At 29.9% G+C, this 16,336-nt stretch overlaps 6 protein-coding genes across 6 annotated transcripts; 2 read left to right on the top strand and 4 right to left on the bottom strand.

Moving 5' to 3' along the window:
• Nucleotides 1–820: 820 nt before the first annotated feature.
• On the top strand, nt 821–2,674 carry IME4 (mRNA (N6-adenosine)-methyltransferase; the record flags this gene model as incomplete). The annotated part of the gene is made up of 1 exon (XM_004181054.1): nt 821–2,674. One exon carries the CDS (start codon nt 821–823, stop codon nt 2,672–2,674), a length of 1,854 nt encoding a protein of 617 aa, XP_004181102.1.
• A 1,918-nt stretch (nt 2,675–4,592) lies between these two features.
• Nucleotides 4,593–6,947, bottom strand: TBLA0F00380 (uncharacterized protein; the record flags this gene model as incomplete). Its single annotated transcript, XM_004181053.1, has 1 exon — nt 4,593–6,947. One exon carries the CDS (start codon nt 6,945–6,947, stop codon nt 4,593–4,595), a length of 2,355 nt encoding a protein of 784 aa, XP_004181101.1.
• A 932-nt stretch (nt 6,948–7,879) lies between these two features.
• Nucleotides 7,880–9,943, bottom strand: TBLA0F00370 (uncharacterized protein; the record flags this gene model as incomplete). Its single annotated transcript, XM_004181052.1, has 1 exon — nt 7,880–9,943. The coding sequence occupies one exon, from the start codon at nt 9,941–9,943 to the stop codon at nt 7,880–7,882; it is 2,064 nt and encodes a 687-aa protein (XP_004181100.1).
• Nucleotides 9,944–10,813: 870 nt separating this feature from the next.
• TBLA0F00360 (cytochrome c oxidase subunit VIa family protein) lies at nt 10,814–11,209 on the bottom strand (the record flags this gene model as incomplete). The annotated part of the gene is made up of 1 exon (XM_004181051.1): nt 10,814–11,209. One exon carries the CDS (start codon nt 11,207–11,209, stop codon nt 10,814–10,816), a length of 396 nt encoding a protein of 131 aa, XP_004181099.1.
• Nucleotides 11,210–11,590: 381 nt separating this feature from the next.
• On the bottom strand, nt 11,591–13,009 carry MED2 (Med2p; the record flags this gene model as incomplete). Its single annotated transcript, XM_004181050.1, has 1 exon — nt 11,591–13,009. One exon carries the CDS (start codon nt 13,007–13,009, stop codon nt 11,591–11,593), a length of 1,419 nt encoding a protein of 472 aa, XP_004181098.1.
• Nucleotides 13,010–14,244: 1,235 nt separating this feature from the next.
• MCD1 (kleisin alpha) lies at nt 14,245–16,134 on the top strand (the record flags this gene model as incomplete). The annotated part of the gene is made up of 1 exon (XM_004181049.1): nt 14,245–16,134. The coding sequence occupies one exon, from the start codon at nt 14,245–14,247 to the stop codon at nt 16,132–16,134; it is 1,890 nt and encodes a 629-aa protein (XP_004181097.1).
• Between the last annotated feature and the right edge of the window lie 202 nt (nt 16,135–16,336).

The following is a 16,336-nucleotide window of genomic DNA, read 5'->3' as shown; positions in this document are numbered from 1 at the left end:
GAATGAAAAGAATATTTTTACTCAATTCCCTTGTCTTTTTAAAGGAACATAAAAGGAGCCTTCAGGTGTAATGTATATAATATTATTTGAAATATGTAGTCAGAATATAGCTATTTATTAAAAGCGTCCAAGAAAAAGTGTTCATAAATATATTTTGCATTAGTTTCAAATCAGTTTCAAGTTTACCTCAAAATAAGCTTAAGGTTATTTGGGTTAAAAATTTCGGACTACTGCATCCTATCAATAATTAATACTGCAAAAAAGAGTGGTAGGTAGCAAATTGGCATGGTAATCTTGTAGCTTCTGTGATTTATGATTTTTAAATAGATTCAAACAATAGAAGAAGAAAAGCTACATAAGAAAAAATGTGATAGCCTATTCTTACCCTTGATTTTAAATTGCTATAGTATCTAAGAATACATATGTATTTTTCTACATATATCAATAAAGATATATCATTTTCTTCAAGTAATCAAAAAGTTCAGAATTTTCTAATATTCATTTACAAAGCAGGAGATTTGATGGGAGTTGATCATTATGAGAGCCAACTTCAACAAAATAGCTATCCAATTTTTTTTTCATTTAATTACCTCGAAAAATCCTAAATATAATGGTGTGGCATCGAATTATTTGGCTTTAATTTAATATATATATATATTTCTTTTTTGGCACTATGAGAGTATATTTTTGTTTTCGGAGTATGTTTTACTTAAATAATTATTCTCATAAAAAGCATATACTGGGAATTTGTAATAAAAGAGATTTGCAGGCAAAAATAAAAGTACACTAATAAATACATTCGTTAGTCCATTAATTAGAAATGCTATTAAACCTAGATCTTATCCATTTTTTGATAACAAACAATAGTCAACTAATAAATGCTCCACTTTCAGGTCAACTGTATAATATATTTTCCTTATTCATTATTCAAAGAAAGAACCAAGTTGCTAGAAATTTAAAAGGTCCAATTGCAGAGAACAATGATAAGTATGATAATAGTCTAACATTTAATGAATTTTCAAAGGAATTGATGAATATTTCTAATGTAGCAGAAGGATCATTGTTTTTTAAAGAAAACACTGCACTATCAACAGAGGATCAGTTTTTAGAATTTATTGATACATTCCCATTGAAGATACTATACCATAAATTAACATCTCAAGATGAAAAAGATTTGCATGAAGATTCCAGACTTATTGAAGCAGAATTAAGTAGGAAAAATAGCATAGCGAATAGCGATCTAAGTCTGTTAGATAGGTTGATGAAAGCTTTAGATGAGCCAAAAAAGGATGCTTCAGAAAGTTCATGGAATAAAAACTTATTAGATAGATTAAATACCCAATTGAATACCAAAACAGGTTCTAACATATTGGGCAAAGAGAGATCAGAAAAGACAATATTAAAAACCGAATATATCTCCACTTGTAAAGATCCTAATCATTCGTCTATGCTATCAACATCAGTTTACATTGTAAATAATAAAATTGTATCAATTCAATGGTCTAAAATTAATAAATGTGAATTGGAGTCACCAGGATTTTTAAAATGTATTTCAAACAAAATACACTATTTGCCAAACTTAAAACCACAGACAGATATTTCGCTGGGTGATTGTTCATATCTAGATACCTGTCATAAATTAAACACATGTAGATATATTCATTATTTGCAATATATTCCAGAAAGTTTGATGAATAAAAATGTCAAAAGTATTGCTGAAGAGAATGAGCAAATTCTAAGTCAAAGAAAGGTCCCATTTTATATTCATGGTAACTGTTGCTCAAATTATACAAAAGACAAGCTACCGTCTCAGTGGATTTGTTGTGATGTGAGAAAATTTGATTTCAAGATTCTAGGTAAATTTTCTGTTGTAATTGCTGATCCTGCATGGAATATTCACATGAATTTGCCATACGGTACTTGTAATGATATAGAACTATTGGAATTGCCACTGGATGAATTGCAGGATGAAGGCATTTTGTTTCTTTGGGTGACTGGTAGAGCCATTGAATTAGGCAAAGAATCATTGGTCAATTGGGGATATAAGGTGATAAATGAAATGGCATGGATTAAAACTAATCAATTAGGACGTACAATTGTTACTGGTCGTACTGGGCATTGGTTAAACCATTCAAAGGAGCATTTACTTGTTGGATTAAAGGGTCAACCAAAGTGGTTGAATAAAAATATTGATACCGATATTATTGTTTCCACCACTCGAGAAACAAGTCGAAAGCCTGACGAACTATATGGCATAGTTGAAAGAATGGTAGGTCCACATGCTAGAAAATTAGAAATATTTGGTAGAGATCATAATAGAAAGCCTGGCTGGTTTACTATTGGTAATCAGTTAAATGGCACATGCATTTATGAATTAGATGTCAAAAATAAATATGATCAATTTCTCAAACAGACTACAGCACATAATTCAACTGGTGCTAGTCGTGATAAAAAGCCAACTAAAAAAACCTCTTCAAATAGGCATACAAATTATAATGCAACTAATAATACCAATAATGGAAATAATGATAGAAATAAAAATTCTAGCTCTCGTTATCACTCTAATTCTAATAGTTCGACCTCTAATAATGGAAACCAGTACAATTATTCAAATCGTCATCAACAAAATCGTTACAGTGAAAGTAATTATAATTCTAATTCTTATCATGCTTAATGTACTTTTGTATTTATGTTACAGATGAATTTTCTAAATCTGCCAGGCAGCAAAAGTATGATATTTCTATGGCTAGCAAAATATACTATTTCAGGAGATTTTCCGTAAATATGACTCTTGGTTACTTTAAATAGTCCAATACTATTTTGCTAAATATTTTATAATTTAATATAATTGTTTTCGTCTAAATTTATCCTCACATAAGTATGATACTTTGATCATGTAAAAAATTGCATCAAAATATTCTCCGAAACCGTACAAAGCGATATTTTTAAGCAAGTAATTCCAACAAGTCCAAAGGGTTATTGTAAAGACTAGTTGTAATATAAAATATTATACATCTATGGTACTAGGATAAAATAGTAAAAAAATTAATGAAATTGTGAGTACTTTAAAACCTTATTGTACCTTAAAAATTAGATTGTAAATATATAGCTTAAATTATATTATCGTGCAAATGAAATTTTTTTCAAATTTCCTGCCAAAGTTACCAGCAACTAGGTCTGTTAAAGAACTTAATAGTGCATACTATTAGCAGTAAACATCCTACACATACCTCGATTAGGAATTTCAGTAAGGTGACTTCAATATTATCAGATTTATAGCTTCAATGAACTCGCACCCTATCGGACCTTGTAGGTAATATTTCTTCTTATTAATGTCCTTCCATATTTTAAAAAAGCATAAATACATGTAGAATTTTATAGAAGTAGGACCTATTTATACGATGAGAAATAAAGCTGCCAGCTACTACATAATATTGTATGCACAATACACACATACTATTTCTAAACAGTATATTATGTCAGAGCTGTGACATTATGTGTCATAAGTCGTGGGTTTGTGTTAACAGCTAATAAAGTATGAATTTAGTCGTAATTGTGGCTTTATACAACAACTAATAACAACTTAATATAATAAATAATCTAACATGCATTAAGCATAAGTGGCCCCACTACTAAAAATACCCAAGTAGTGATATTAAGAAGGTATTAGGATGTGATAGGTTCTATTTTAATATCAGACCATTAATTCGTTGATGGTGGATCTGTCCATTTTTTGGAGTATAAATTACCACGAAAATATCCCAAAAGTTTACAACTGTTCATTGTATATCCTGTATATATTATATATTCCCTTTCGAAAGAAGCAAGGAGATTTTTTATAATAATATAATAATTATTCAAACAGATTACTTAACTAAGAATTAAACTATGAGCAACAATATTTTGAACAGTACGACCGCTGGTCATATTATTATTCTATATAGATCATAGAGTTTCATAATATTGATAAATCAAGTAAGCTAAATTGTATTTATATCCTGCATATATAGGGATTTATAATATCACAATGTTTCGAAACAATTGTGTTTATCTTTTGGCGATGCTTTATTTATTATAATTTTCTATATTATAATTTTTTATTAAAGTTATATTTGTGGAAAAACAAAGTACTGCAACAACATATAAATACCTGTTGAGGAATGTGGGTTATATGAAAAAAAAAAATTATTTATTTAATACATGATATTTTACCAATCATCTTTTAGCTAGTATGTATTTAAAGAGTTTGACTTTAAACATTTTACCATATAGATTAATTGATTCATTTAAAAAGAAATAAATGAAATATGTGACAAATAATATAATACCAAGTGAAATTTAAAGCGGTTTCAAATAAAAAGAAAAAAAAATATCACAAAAAAATTTCGAACTAATAAGAAATAAGGTGGTAAGTTGTAGTATGTTAGAAGAAGAATGATAAAAATATATATTGAAATAGAGTTTGGAAGAAATAAAGAAATGAAGAATAAAATTTAAGAAAAATATTGTTTAGAGAAAATAAAACAATTGAAGTAAGAATTGAAAAAAATGAGATCAAAAAAAAGAATCTTTATTATTCTTGGTGTTTTTATTTAAGTTTTTATTTTTTTTGGTAGATAAGAAGAATAAAGAACATTTGAAGATATTGATAAATTGTCTTCAAATGGATTTGAAGGGATAGATAAAATATTATGCAGAGAATTTGTAGATATGGGGAAATTATTTTCTAAAGAATTATTTCTAAATCTTTTTGGTAAAGTAAACTCCGAATCATTTGGATCTAATAAAGTTAATGTATTTTGAATTGTTTGATTTTGTTTACTATTACTACCATTATTGAGAAAAAATTGGTTTGAATAATTATTTGAATTTGCCAAATAATTGTTTTGTAAATTTGGAAAGTTCTGTAAATTTAATATTGATATTGGAGTTTGAATCAAATTATTAAAATTTGATAATGAAGAAGAAGTATTAATAGTTGAAGGAGTTGAGGATAAACTAGTAGTTGTTAAATTTGAAGAATTATCCATAGAAGTGTTTAAGTGTAAGTTATTATTATTTGAATAAAATTGATACTGATTAAAAGTTAATGGAGATACGATTTCTGTAGATAACTGTTGATTTGGAGTTAAAATTTGGTTTTGATTTTGAGATTGTTCCACATAAGCTTGAGATTTTGTTTGTGATTGAGGTTGATATTGGAACGGTAATTGTAATTGCTTGGAGTCTGTAGACTGAATAGATGAGAGTGGAGTTTGGCTTGATATTGGAGTTTCATTCGATATTTGAGATTGACTGGAGTTCGGGGTTTGAAGAGTAGGATAATAATCATTAGTATTTCTTGCGACCGTAGTGGAAAGACTACGAGTATGATTATTTGTATTTATCATCGGAACGTTATTTAATTTATTCTTAGTAAAATAATTGTTTGAAGGTAAAGAGAAGTACCTTGTATGTTTAGAATTTGTTTCATTTATTTCGTCACTATTTTTAATTGGTGTGGAATCAATAGAAGTGATATTGGAAGGAATTAAACTTGAATTTGAAGAAAAAGTTCTTTGTCTTTTAGTTGAAAAAGGTGTCGACAAAGTCGATGTAGTAATTGAATTCGACAAATCCTGAGTAAATTCATTAAATGGAATTCCTATAAATTCAGTATAATTTTTGATTTTCGATTTAATTTTTTTCAAATAAGTAGTTGCCTTAATTGAAGGTAATAATTCCTTTGTTAACAACATTAGATGATTAATTTTGTAATTGAACAAATTCAAGAATGGAAAATCATTAGGAACATTATATTTATTATTACTGGTTGCTAATAGACTTGAATATTGTTTAATATCTAATAAAGTTTGTAAAGTATAATTCCCATAATTATCTTTAATTAATGAATTTAAATTGATTGTAAAACAGTCTATAATCTTTATAATAATATTAGATAATTGAATTATATTATCTTGTGAACTTGTCCAAGAAGTAAACAATATTTTAATGTAATTTTCAATGACATTAGAAGAAAATTTTAAACATGATAATTGATAGAATTGAAAAGACAAGTTTTGATAAAATTCTATTAAAATCTTTTCATGAATGACTTGGAATTCTAAACAATTAAATTTTTTACTCAATATGAATTGGATAATATAATTACCAAATTGATTATTAATTAAATCAATTAAATTAGAAAGAATCCGAATAGAAATTTTTTCAAATTGTGATAATTGTATTAGATTTAATAATTTCTGTAAAACACAACATCCATGTTTGTGAGTGGAGATTTTTATAATATTTGTTCCCAAACAAATCGAATCTATCAAGAAATCCAAATTCAATATAGAATCTTTGAATTTAAAGATCAATTTCTGAATGACATGATTGCCATTTAAATCATTGATCAAGTTAATTAATTGATCATTAGAAAGATATTCTTTAAACCCCATTAAAAGTAATTCTGTTTGAACTGGATCATCAATATCCACAGAATCTATGACTTTTTGCAATGACCTTGTGCCGAATTGATTGCTAGAGATTGCTCCAAAATTCGAATGAATTAAATTCAAAAGATCTATAATTTGATTGGAATCTAAATAGACAATCAATTTCTGAATTAAATAATTACCGAATGGATCCATGATCAAATCCAATAGAATTGGTTTCAACTCTTCGAATAATTGGTCTTTAAACAACTGATTCTTCCCATTCGACTCCAATTTTTTCTGTAAGAACCTACATCCGTATTGATCTCTAGCTAGGGAAACAAAATCCAAATCGATTTTATCAGTTTCTTCTATTTCAAGCTCATCTTGCTTCTCCATTACAAGCTCATCTCGTTTCTCCATCATAAGCTTGTCTGCAATAGAAACCATCGAGGTGGTTGGTATAAACTTGTTTCTGTGGGAAGATATAGTCATGGAACCTAGCTTATCAGAAATAGGTCTACTGTTCATTACTTGTTTTTGAGATCTATAAGAGATCTATTTATATCTCCTGCCAGGTGTCACTAGAACTGTGCGCGGGTAATGCTACTACTTAATACACAGAGATCCCTATAAGGCGACGAAGGCCCAACGAAGTGGAATATGTCCCAAACAGGAATTAGCTGCGGAATGCAGAAGGAACGTTTTTTTTTTTTTTTTATTTTTTTTTCTTACTTTTTAATTTATTTTTTTTTCTAGTAAGCTCGTGACTGACGAGCTGTATTAGGAGATGTCTTACAGGGGATACTCTACATATCCATAGGCATAAATATAAGCAATGTAGTAATTAATCTTATATAGAATTACATGAAGTATATATATATATATATATATTTATTTATTCATTTACAGATCTGGAATTGGCAGCCGCCGACAGGGGCGCCCCGAATTGGCAACTGAGACATTCTCGGGTGCTTGTCCGTACAACGGATAATTTCCTATTAGGGCACATTCTCCGCACATGATCACGCCGAACGAAGCCAGCTAATTGCTCAAAGCGGGAATTGAACAGGGGGTACTCTGCTCGTGAAAAGTGATAGCCAGGAGATGATGCTCTTAGGGATAAATTCCTAATACGGGAAGCGGTTCCGATCAACCCTGATAAAAGGGCTATTAGTAACAAAATACAAACTATAAGTAAAATGAAAAAAAAATTGAAATAAATAAATTAAAAAAAAGCCATTAGTTTAAGTGTATAAAAGGTAATATTAGTGTAGTGTATATATATGTATATATATCGTCATATAGTCATTAAGCTTGTATAAATGGAGGAGTTAAGTGAGGTGTATGAATATTTGTTGTTCGTAGCGCATAAGCGTCGGGCGCAGCACGTGATCCTGCATTGTATGACCTTGAAGGCCTCGCTTCTTTTTTTTTTTTTTGTTTTCCATTGGAAGAAGAACTCAATGAGAATGGGTTTTGATGTGTTGAGCCAAGTTGTCAGATCTGCTAAACTTTTTGTTACAAATATGACAGTCAAAGGGCTTTTCTCCCATATGTAATGATCTGTTGTGTCTTTTCAAATGTTCTTGTCTTTTGAAACGACGGTTACAATACGGACAGATGAATATCTTACTTGGATCATTGAAGGGTGAAGGTTTTCTTCCACGTGTCTTCAATGGGATTGTGATGGGAAGGTTCGTATTCTTGCTGGTTGTTACGACATCAATAGGATTAGAATCTTCAGTAACAGCAGCGGTGTTTGTAGTAGTGGATGTATCGTTGATATTTATTATAGGAGGTTGTTTTGCATCATTTAAATCCATATTTATGTTGAGATTATTATCCATTAATGTCACTACGTTATTCAATCCGTCTATATTATTTATCAGTAGGTTATTATTAGTAAAAACCATCTTGGAATCTGGATTGGCAGTGATATCGATATGTTCTATGGGTATTCTATTTAATGAAACTTCTTGAGTTTCTGGCTCCATGTCTTGATCCTCATCCTCATCTTCCACATCTTCTTCTTCATCTTCTTCAAATAATTGATTAGTTGGAATAGGTTTATTCAAATAATCTTGATTTTCATGGAAATAAAATTCATTCTTAATATTCACATTGATATTATTTTTCAAAGGATTTATGTTATTGATGTTGTTTGCATTGTTATTCATGTATGAAACATTGGAATTGGTATAAGAATTTTCAAACAAATTTGCACTTGTATTGAAATTTTCTGTTGTTTCGAAATTATCATTTGATGTTGTGAAATAGATATTCATTTGATCATTACTACTAGTTTCATTATTATCAATACTACTATTAATGCTATTTGATGTGAAACTATGGAACAATTTCGATTGTTGTTGTTGTTGTTGCTGCTGTTGTGGTGCTTGTTCTTGGGTTTCATTTAAAAACAATTGCTTTGGATTAATAACCATATCATTTGTTTCATCATCCATGATATTCTCATTCGCACTATTGGTATCGATATTTAAAAAAGTATTCATCATATCAATTTCTGCCGTGCCATTAGATGAAGTAGTATTGTTAGTGCTACTAGTAGTATTATTTGAACTTCTTGTATTATTATGGTTATTTTTATTTCGGTTCCAAAATGGTTTACCCCTAAATATTTTCCTATTTTGTTCATTGGTAATGATATTCATATCATTAATATTGGTATTAATGTTATTTGTGGTATTGACATCTGGATTTATATTTGATTGTTGTGCAAAATCCAAATTCTGACCATTTTGACCGTTTTGAGTAAATAAGTTGTTCAATTTGAAATATTCCTTAAATTTTTTCAATGATTTATTACCTAAATTCAAATTAAGAGAATTGGAAAGCGAATGACCCATGGAACCCATAGAATGAGCATGATTAGAAAAACTAGAATGTTTTGGATTATCAGAAGTAGCATTGTTGAAGGATTCGAATTCGAAAAATTCGTCATTGGATCTTCTAAATCGCGTACTACTACTATTACTACGACGGTAATCACTTATAGATAATCGTCTTGGATCGTCTTCATCCAATAGATTCATGTTTGTACTATTTCTTGGATCATATAGAGTGCTTCCATTCGATTCCATAGAGGATCTGATTAATATTTCTTCTTCTATGGATAACAAGTCATCTGTATTTATATAATCAAATACAAATTTCTTATTCATTGGATTCATATTATTGCTTTGTAATGGAAGTTGGATTTGTATATTTGAAGGTTCATTTTTAGGTAAAAAAGGTTGACTGTTATTATTAATACTATTATTATTCGTAGGAGGGATTACTGTATTACCTGTCAAATTATAATCCAGAGAGGAGTTTGTTAAAAAAGTATCAAGATTATTAGTACTATTCATGACTGGTATATCGTTTATATTTTCCTTTGGCAATAATTGTAAAGTAAAGTTATCAAAATCTATAATGGCAGTGTTATCTGAAACGTTGGGCTTCTTTATTGTATTAGAACTATCTAAATCAATGATATTTTCATTATTTTGTATTTCAAACATCTTGTTGAAATAGAATATAATAAAAATGAAAATGAAATGGATTGAAATGTGGGTATAGCAACGTTATGGATATGTATCGAAAGAATAAACAAACCAATAACCCATGTAAATTGAAAGGATAATGTGATTCAATTTTTTGTTTTGCCGATTGGAGTACGACTATGATTCAATTGGTTGTAAAGTGCAATTACGTGTGAATTATCGTTAAAGTCAAGGAGTAGAAAAAAAGCTCAATTAACTCTAATTGGAATGTTTATAGAGCGAACGGATTAGAAACATAAATAAACTAATTCACACACGTAAATATACCAATTCAAACAAAAAAATAATAATTAGATTATTAATGGTTTAATAACGGTAAGCAACTAAAATTTATTATATAAAGATACTTTGGAATTTTGAGAAAAAATGTTTTTAAAAAATAAAATATTAAAATTCCATTGAAATTATGAAATTATGAAATTATTAAAAAGTATCGAAAATATTTAAATTATTGAAATTTAAAATAGGCTAGACCAAAACAAACAAAGCCATGACGCAGCCTCCTTCCAAAGAGGAAATCGGATTCGGCCGCCGTTTTACACGACCCGACAAGAAATTTTCAACGGAACCGACTTTTTTTTTTGCTTAAGCAATTGTAAATGTAAATGTAAATGCAAATGCAAATGTAAATGTAAATGTAAATGTAAATGTAAATGTAAATGTAAATGTAAATGTAAATGTAAATGTAAATGTAAATGTTAAGAATATATACGTTATGAAAACTGTGAAATCATTGATTGAAGTAACGTGTAATTGAAAAAACTGAGAATTTGAATAAGTTGAAATAAATAAGCAGATAAGAATATTTATATAGACAGGCTTGTAGGGCTAGTTCTTGACGTTTCTGTTGATCACAGGGTTCCACCATAAGGTCTTGTCCCCGTCACCCCAGAAGAAAGGCTTGGAACGGATGTTTTGGAATTCGTATTGAACAGGCCAATCTTCATCGCTGACTTTTGCCAAGTGTTGTCTGTGTTCGTAATGTTCTTTTTCAACAAAGTAAGTGTTGACAGCAACCAAAAGGATGGCAGGTAAAGCTACAAATACAGAAACTTTGGCCCAGAAACTAGTAGTACCTTCGGCATGCTTAGCGGTTTGTGCTAAGGATTCGTTGAACTTGGCAGCAGCGGCCTTGTTAGGGGTAAAAGCTGGTTTTAGAGCGTATTCTGGCAACTGACTTAAAGAGCTACTGAGACGGACAGCTCTCCAAGTACTAGTGGTCATTTGTTTGCTGAGCAAACCTGGTTTCATAAACATCTTCATCATTTTTAGTAGGTCTGTGTGTGTATATATATAACAATAGTCGTGTATTGATTAATACAACAATAGTAGCAATATTTAAACTATAATATGTCAAACGTCCATTGTGCCCACTGCCCTGTCTGTCGGAAACCCTTTGTTTATATACCTCCGCTCCCGGTGCCCCGCGATGCTGCTCTGTGATCTCGCCGGTTACGACCGATACGATGCTCTTTCCTTCGGAAGTCTGGTGACACGAGACCAGGGTTATTCGCGAGCCAGGCCAGGGCTGTCACGTGGATTTGATGTGTACATATATAGTTATAGTTATAGTATTATAATTGGTGCTATAAGGGAATATATAAGCTATATATTGAATCCGTTGAGGTCCAGGTCATCACCTTCACCAGGTGCAGACCAATCGATGTTCAAATCGTTGAAGTCGTTCAACGTCAAGTAGTCTTCATTTACACCTTGTCCCATTCCACCCGTCAAATCGCCTAGGGGAACCCCTAAATCAGCATCTACTAGTCCATTGGATAGGTCGTTCGGTATAGAGTTCATCTGTTTGTTATTGTTCTGATTAGATTGATTAGTATTATTGTTATTATCATTATCATTGATGATGATGTTGTTGTTGTTGTTGTTGTTGTTGTTATTAGTGCTATTGTTGTTATTATTATTGTTACCGGAGTTAACATTCATTCCATCATTAGACTCATTTGAGTTCCTATTCATCGAATTGCCGTTATTTGGAGTGGATTTCATATTACCCAATCCAGAATCGTCTAGATTCAATCCAAAGGATGTCATATCATATTCATTATTACCCAACCCGGCAAACATAGACATATCTACAGAATCCATATCATGAGTTGAGATACCGTTATTACTACTACTACTATTATTATTATTATTATTATTATTATTATTATTATTATCATTATTATTACTACTACTACTATTATTATTATTATTATTACTATTATTACTATTATTATTAGTATCATTATTGCTGTTATTGTTACCATGCACTGGGTTAGTATTATTTGGCATGTTATTATTCATATTGCTATTAAGATTGCTATTTTCCAAATTGATACCGAGAGCAGCTGGATTAAATGAACTCAACAAATCGCTTGTAGAATCACCGAGGGGCATATTCCCCAACATATTAGATGCTTGTCTTGTCTTTTCATTGGCTTTTTCAATCTCCAATTTCTCTTGTTCTTCTCTTTCACGAGCCAATTCCAATTCTCGTTGTTTCTTCAACCTGGCTTCCTCTTCTTCCTGTTGTTTCTTTTTCAATCTAGCTTCTTCTTGTTCTTGTTCTTGCTTCCTCTTCTTCATCTCCAATTCTTCTTGCTCTCTTTTCTTCTTCAACTCCAATTCTTCCTGTTCTTTCTTCCTCTTTAACTCCAACTCTTCTTGTTCTTGAATCCGTCTCAATTCTTCTTCTTTTTCCTTTTGAATCTTCTTCTCTTTACCAATCTGATAGATTTCATTGATATATGATTTACTATTATCTATAGTCAAAGCTAAATCATCTAATATTGTATGGAAAAGATTGATTTTTTCATTCAAAATATTCTGTTGGTTCTTATTAAAACCATTCACAATAGACGCGTCTAATTGGATCGACTTCATTTGTTGTTTCACCATCATCTCTGCCGAAAGCCTTAAAATATCATCAAAACAATCAGTTAATTGATTCTTATAAACAGGTTTGGAAGGTTCCTTTTCATCAGGGATAGTAGTTACCGTGGGTGTGCCTCTACCAACCATCTTGCTTTTCTTTATGTTATATAGTAGGTTAAATTCCTCACTTGGGGGTATTTGAGATAGGGATTGGGATCGGGTATTTGCAATATTCTCAATAGCAAATGTTGTAATGAATATAAATATTTATGTGTACATTCAAGTTTATAAACTAAAAATAAAGAAAAATAGAAAATGAAGAAAAAAAAAAACAATCTGCGGTGAGGAGAAGACCTTTGTAACGGGGAAAAAATCGATTGCTGAGTTAAAATTTAATGATAATTCTTTATGAACAAAAAAAATAAAAGAAAAAAAAAGTAAAATACTAAACTTTAACTGTAATTGATAATCTTTATTTTGGTAATTCGATCCTATTTTTATTTTTATTTTTTTATCAAACCCGAAGTGAAACCCATTTAGGTTTTGTCGCAAGTTTTCAATTACTTTATTCCGTCTCTTTTTTTCTTTTTTCTTTTTTCTTTTTTATTTTTAAATTCTAAATTTCAAATTTCAAATTTCCGTCTTTTAATTTGTTGATTTCTTAAATGACTTCAAATTACTGTCGTTACAAGTACTAGAAAGGGTAGCCAGGATATAATTATATAATTATTATTGTTAATTAAAATAAAAAAAACAAAAAACATGGGTTATTCTAATAACAATGGATTTATCCTGATTGGGATACCGTAGACGATACTTTTTTTTTTTGCCTTATACTCCCACCACTCTTGTTCATTGCTATTTTCAACTAGACTTTCATCTTTGTACGATTGCCCAGTTTATAGTCGTTGTAACCTCATCTTAAATGAGTTCTATTTGTATATTTTTAACCCTAGTTCAAAGGGGGATAGCTCCTGACGGAACTTAGGGTATGTTTCCTAAAATAGCTGAATTATTCAATTTACATTTTCAAATTTCAAAAAAACGCGAAAACTTTACGCGTACGAAATATTTAATATTCAAAAAAAAAATACAGTATTACGTTATTACATTATTTTAATTTATTCGGATATTGAATAACAGCAATTATACATTTTTTTTGGGCATTTTTATTTTATTTTTTAAATTTCAATTTCAATTTCATTTATTAGACTAATAACATTCATTTGCTAGATAAACCATCTTTATTGTTAGATCAATAGCCCTCCCCTCCTCAATTGCTAGATTAATTATTCATTTTTGCTTAATAAAAATATTCATTATTGCTAGATATTGCTCTCAACAAATCATAAATCTCTTCAACTTTCAAGAATAATAATAGTATGTCAGAAATAATTCAACCTTTAACTGTTGTTAAAATCACAAAAAATAATGGTCCATTAGCTCAAATATGGCTGGCCGCTAATATGACCAACTTATCTCGTGGGTCTGTTCAACAAACTGATGTTGTAGAATCAGCTAAAGAATTAGCAAAAGTAACAGGTTGTATAAAAACAAATAATAGTGATCGAAATAACAATGAAGATGATAATGAGGATGAAACTTTTAAACATATCACTCTAAGGACTTCTGGTGAATTATTACAAGGTATTGTTCGCGTTTATTCCAAACAAGCTGGATTCTTATTATCAGATATTAAAGATACTCTATCGAAGATCAGTGCATTATTTAAAACAAATCAAAGAATTAATATCACTTTAAATAAAACTAATACAATAACAAGAATTGATCAATTGATCTTAGAAGATGCTGTGACAGAAAATGAAGTTTTGACTACTCCAGGTTTAGAATTCTTAGATGAAACTCCAATCCCAACTGGACTTCTTGGAAAGGATAATGCATCACCAAGAAAAGTACGAGGTGCAGTCCCATGGATGGGGGATACTTCAATTGAAGTAGGTAGAAAATTTGGTACGGATGAAGCTCTAGATGATCGTATTTCTTCTGGGTTAGATTTAAATTTTGACATTGATTCCACAAATTTATCAAATTCTCTACATTCAAAGACTTTCGAAGAAGGTACTCGTAATACTACTAATAACGATATTTCAATTATAACAAGCACAAATCAAGATATTCAAAAAGATACTTTCATGTCAACGCTAGAAAACGACGATTTCGGTGTAGAAGCAAACCAAAGTGATGTTGAATGGGATTTGGGTATTACAGAAAATGACAATATCAATAATAATAATGCAAACAATGAGAACTATATTAATGATGCTGGATCAGATATATCTATAGAAACAGGTAGAAGAGCAGATGATATGTCTATGACTAATGAACCAACAGATTTTGGTTTCAATTTGGATATTGATAAGGAAGATATTAATATGATTGATGAAGAATCTGAAATTGAACCTACAGTTGAGGGAACCAATGAAGTTAAAGAGAAAACTAGAGAACCTCGTCATAGAAGAAATTCAGCTTTAATAAATGTAAATGCAATCCAATCAGATAAAGATACTGAATTAAATCAAAGAATAATTGAAAATAGACACACTGTAAAACAATATAGTGATGTTAATACTAGAAGATCTCAACCATTACAAATGACTCAAAAAAGATTATGGACTCAAGTAACAGATAGCATGTCATATTTACCAACGAATATCTTGCAAGAATTAATCAATTCTAATGCTTTGAAGAGGCAAAAATTAAATCCCAGCGATGATTCAGATGATAATGTAAACTTTTCACTAAGTATGGCAGATGACAATGGTAGTGATGGACTTGATGAGGCTCCACTTGATCAACAAGAACAAAATATTGGATCTGATATTGAAAATGAAATGCCCTATGAGGCAAACATTGATCAACCTACTGACTTAGATCTCAATGACGATGCCTTAAGTGAAAATACCATTCTAACAGAACAATCACAGAGCTCTTCACAATCCCAAAAAGTTAAAGTGACAACTGGTGAGACAGTTTCCGAATCACTTGTGAATATGGCAGAATTATTAAGAACACATTTCATCGACAACGATTCAGTTGATTTTGAGCAAGTATTGGACATTAAAACTAAGAAAAACTTGACAGAAGAACAAGTATTCGCTCCCACTACTACTAAAAAAGTAGCTAGTAAATCATTTTTCGAAATGTTATCTCTTGCAAATACTGGATGTATTGAGATGAATCAAGAGGAAGAATTTGGGAAAATTGATATCAAAACAACTCATGTCTTGTATGAAAAGTTTATAGAAGTTTAAAAATATATTTTATGAATAATTGTTATGTTTTTGTAAATTTAAAATATTCTACATATAATTTATAAATATGATATCATTCCATAGTGGGGGGGGGGGGGGGGAACTTTATAAGTAATATCCAATTATTTAGAAAACATATATGTAATTTCTTTTTAATAATAAATCTTTATTTGCATATTATTTACTAGTTTTAAACCTTCAT

Source organism: Henningerozyma blattae, chromosome 6 (assembly GCF_000315915.1).
Source record: "Henningerozyma blattae CBS 6284 chromosome 6, complete genome".
NCBI lineage: Eukaryota > Fungi > Ascomycota > Saccharomycetes > Saccharomycetales > Saccharomycetaceae > Henningerozyma > Henningerozyma blattae.
The sequence above is the reverse complement of the archived record's forward strand: the minus strand, read 5'-3'. Positions and strand labels throughout refer to the sequence as shown.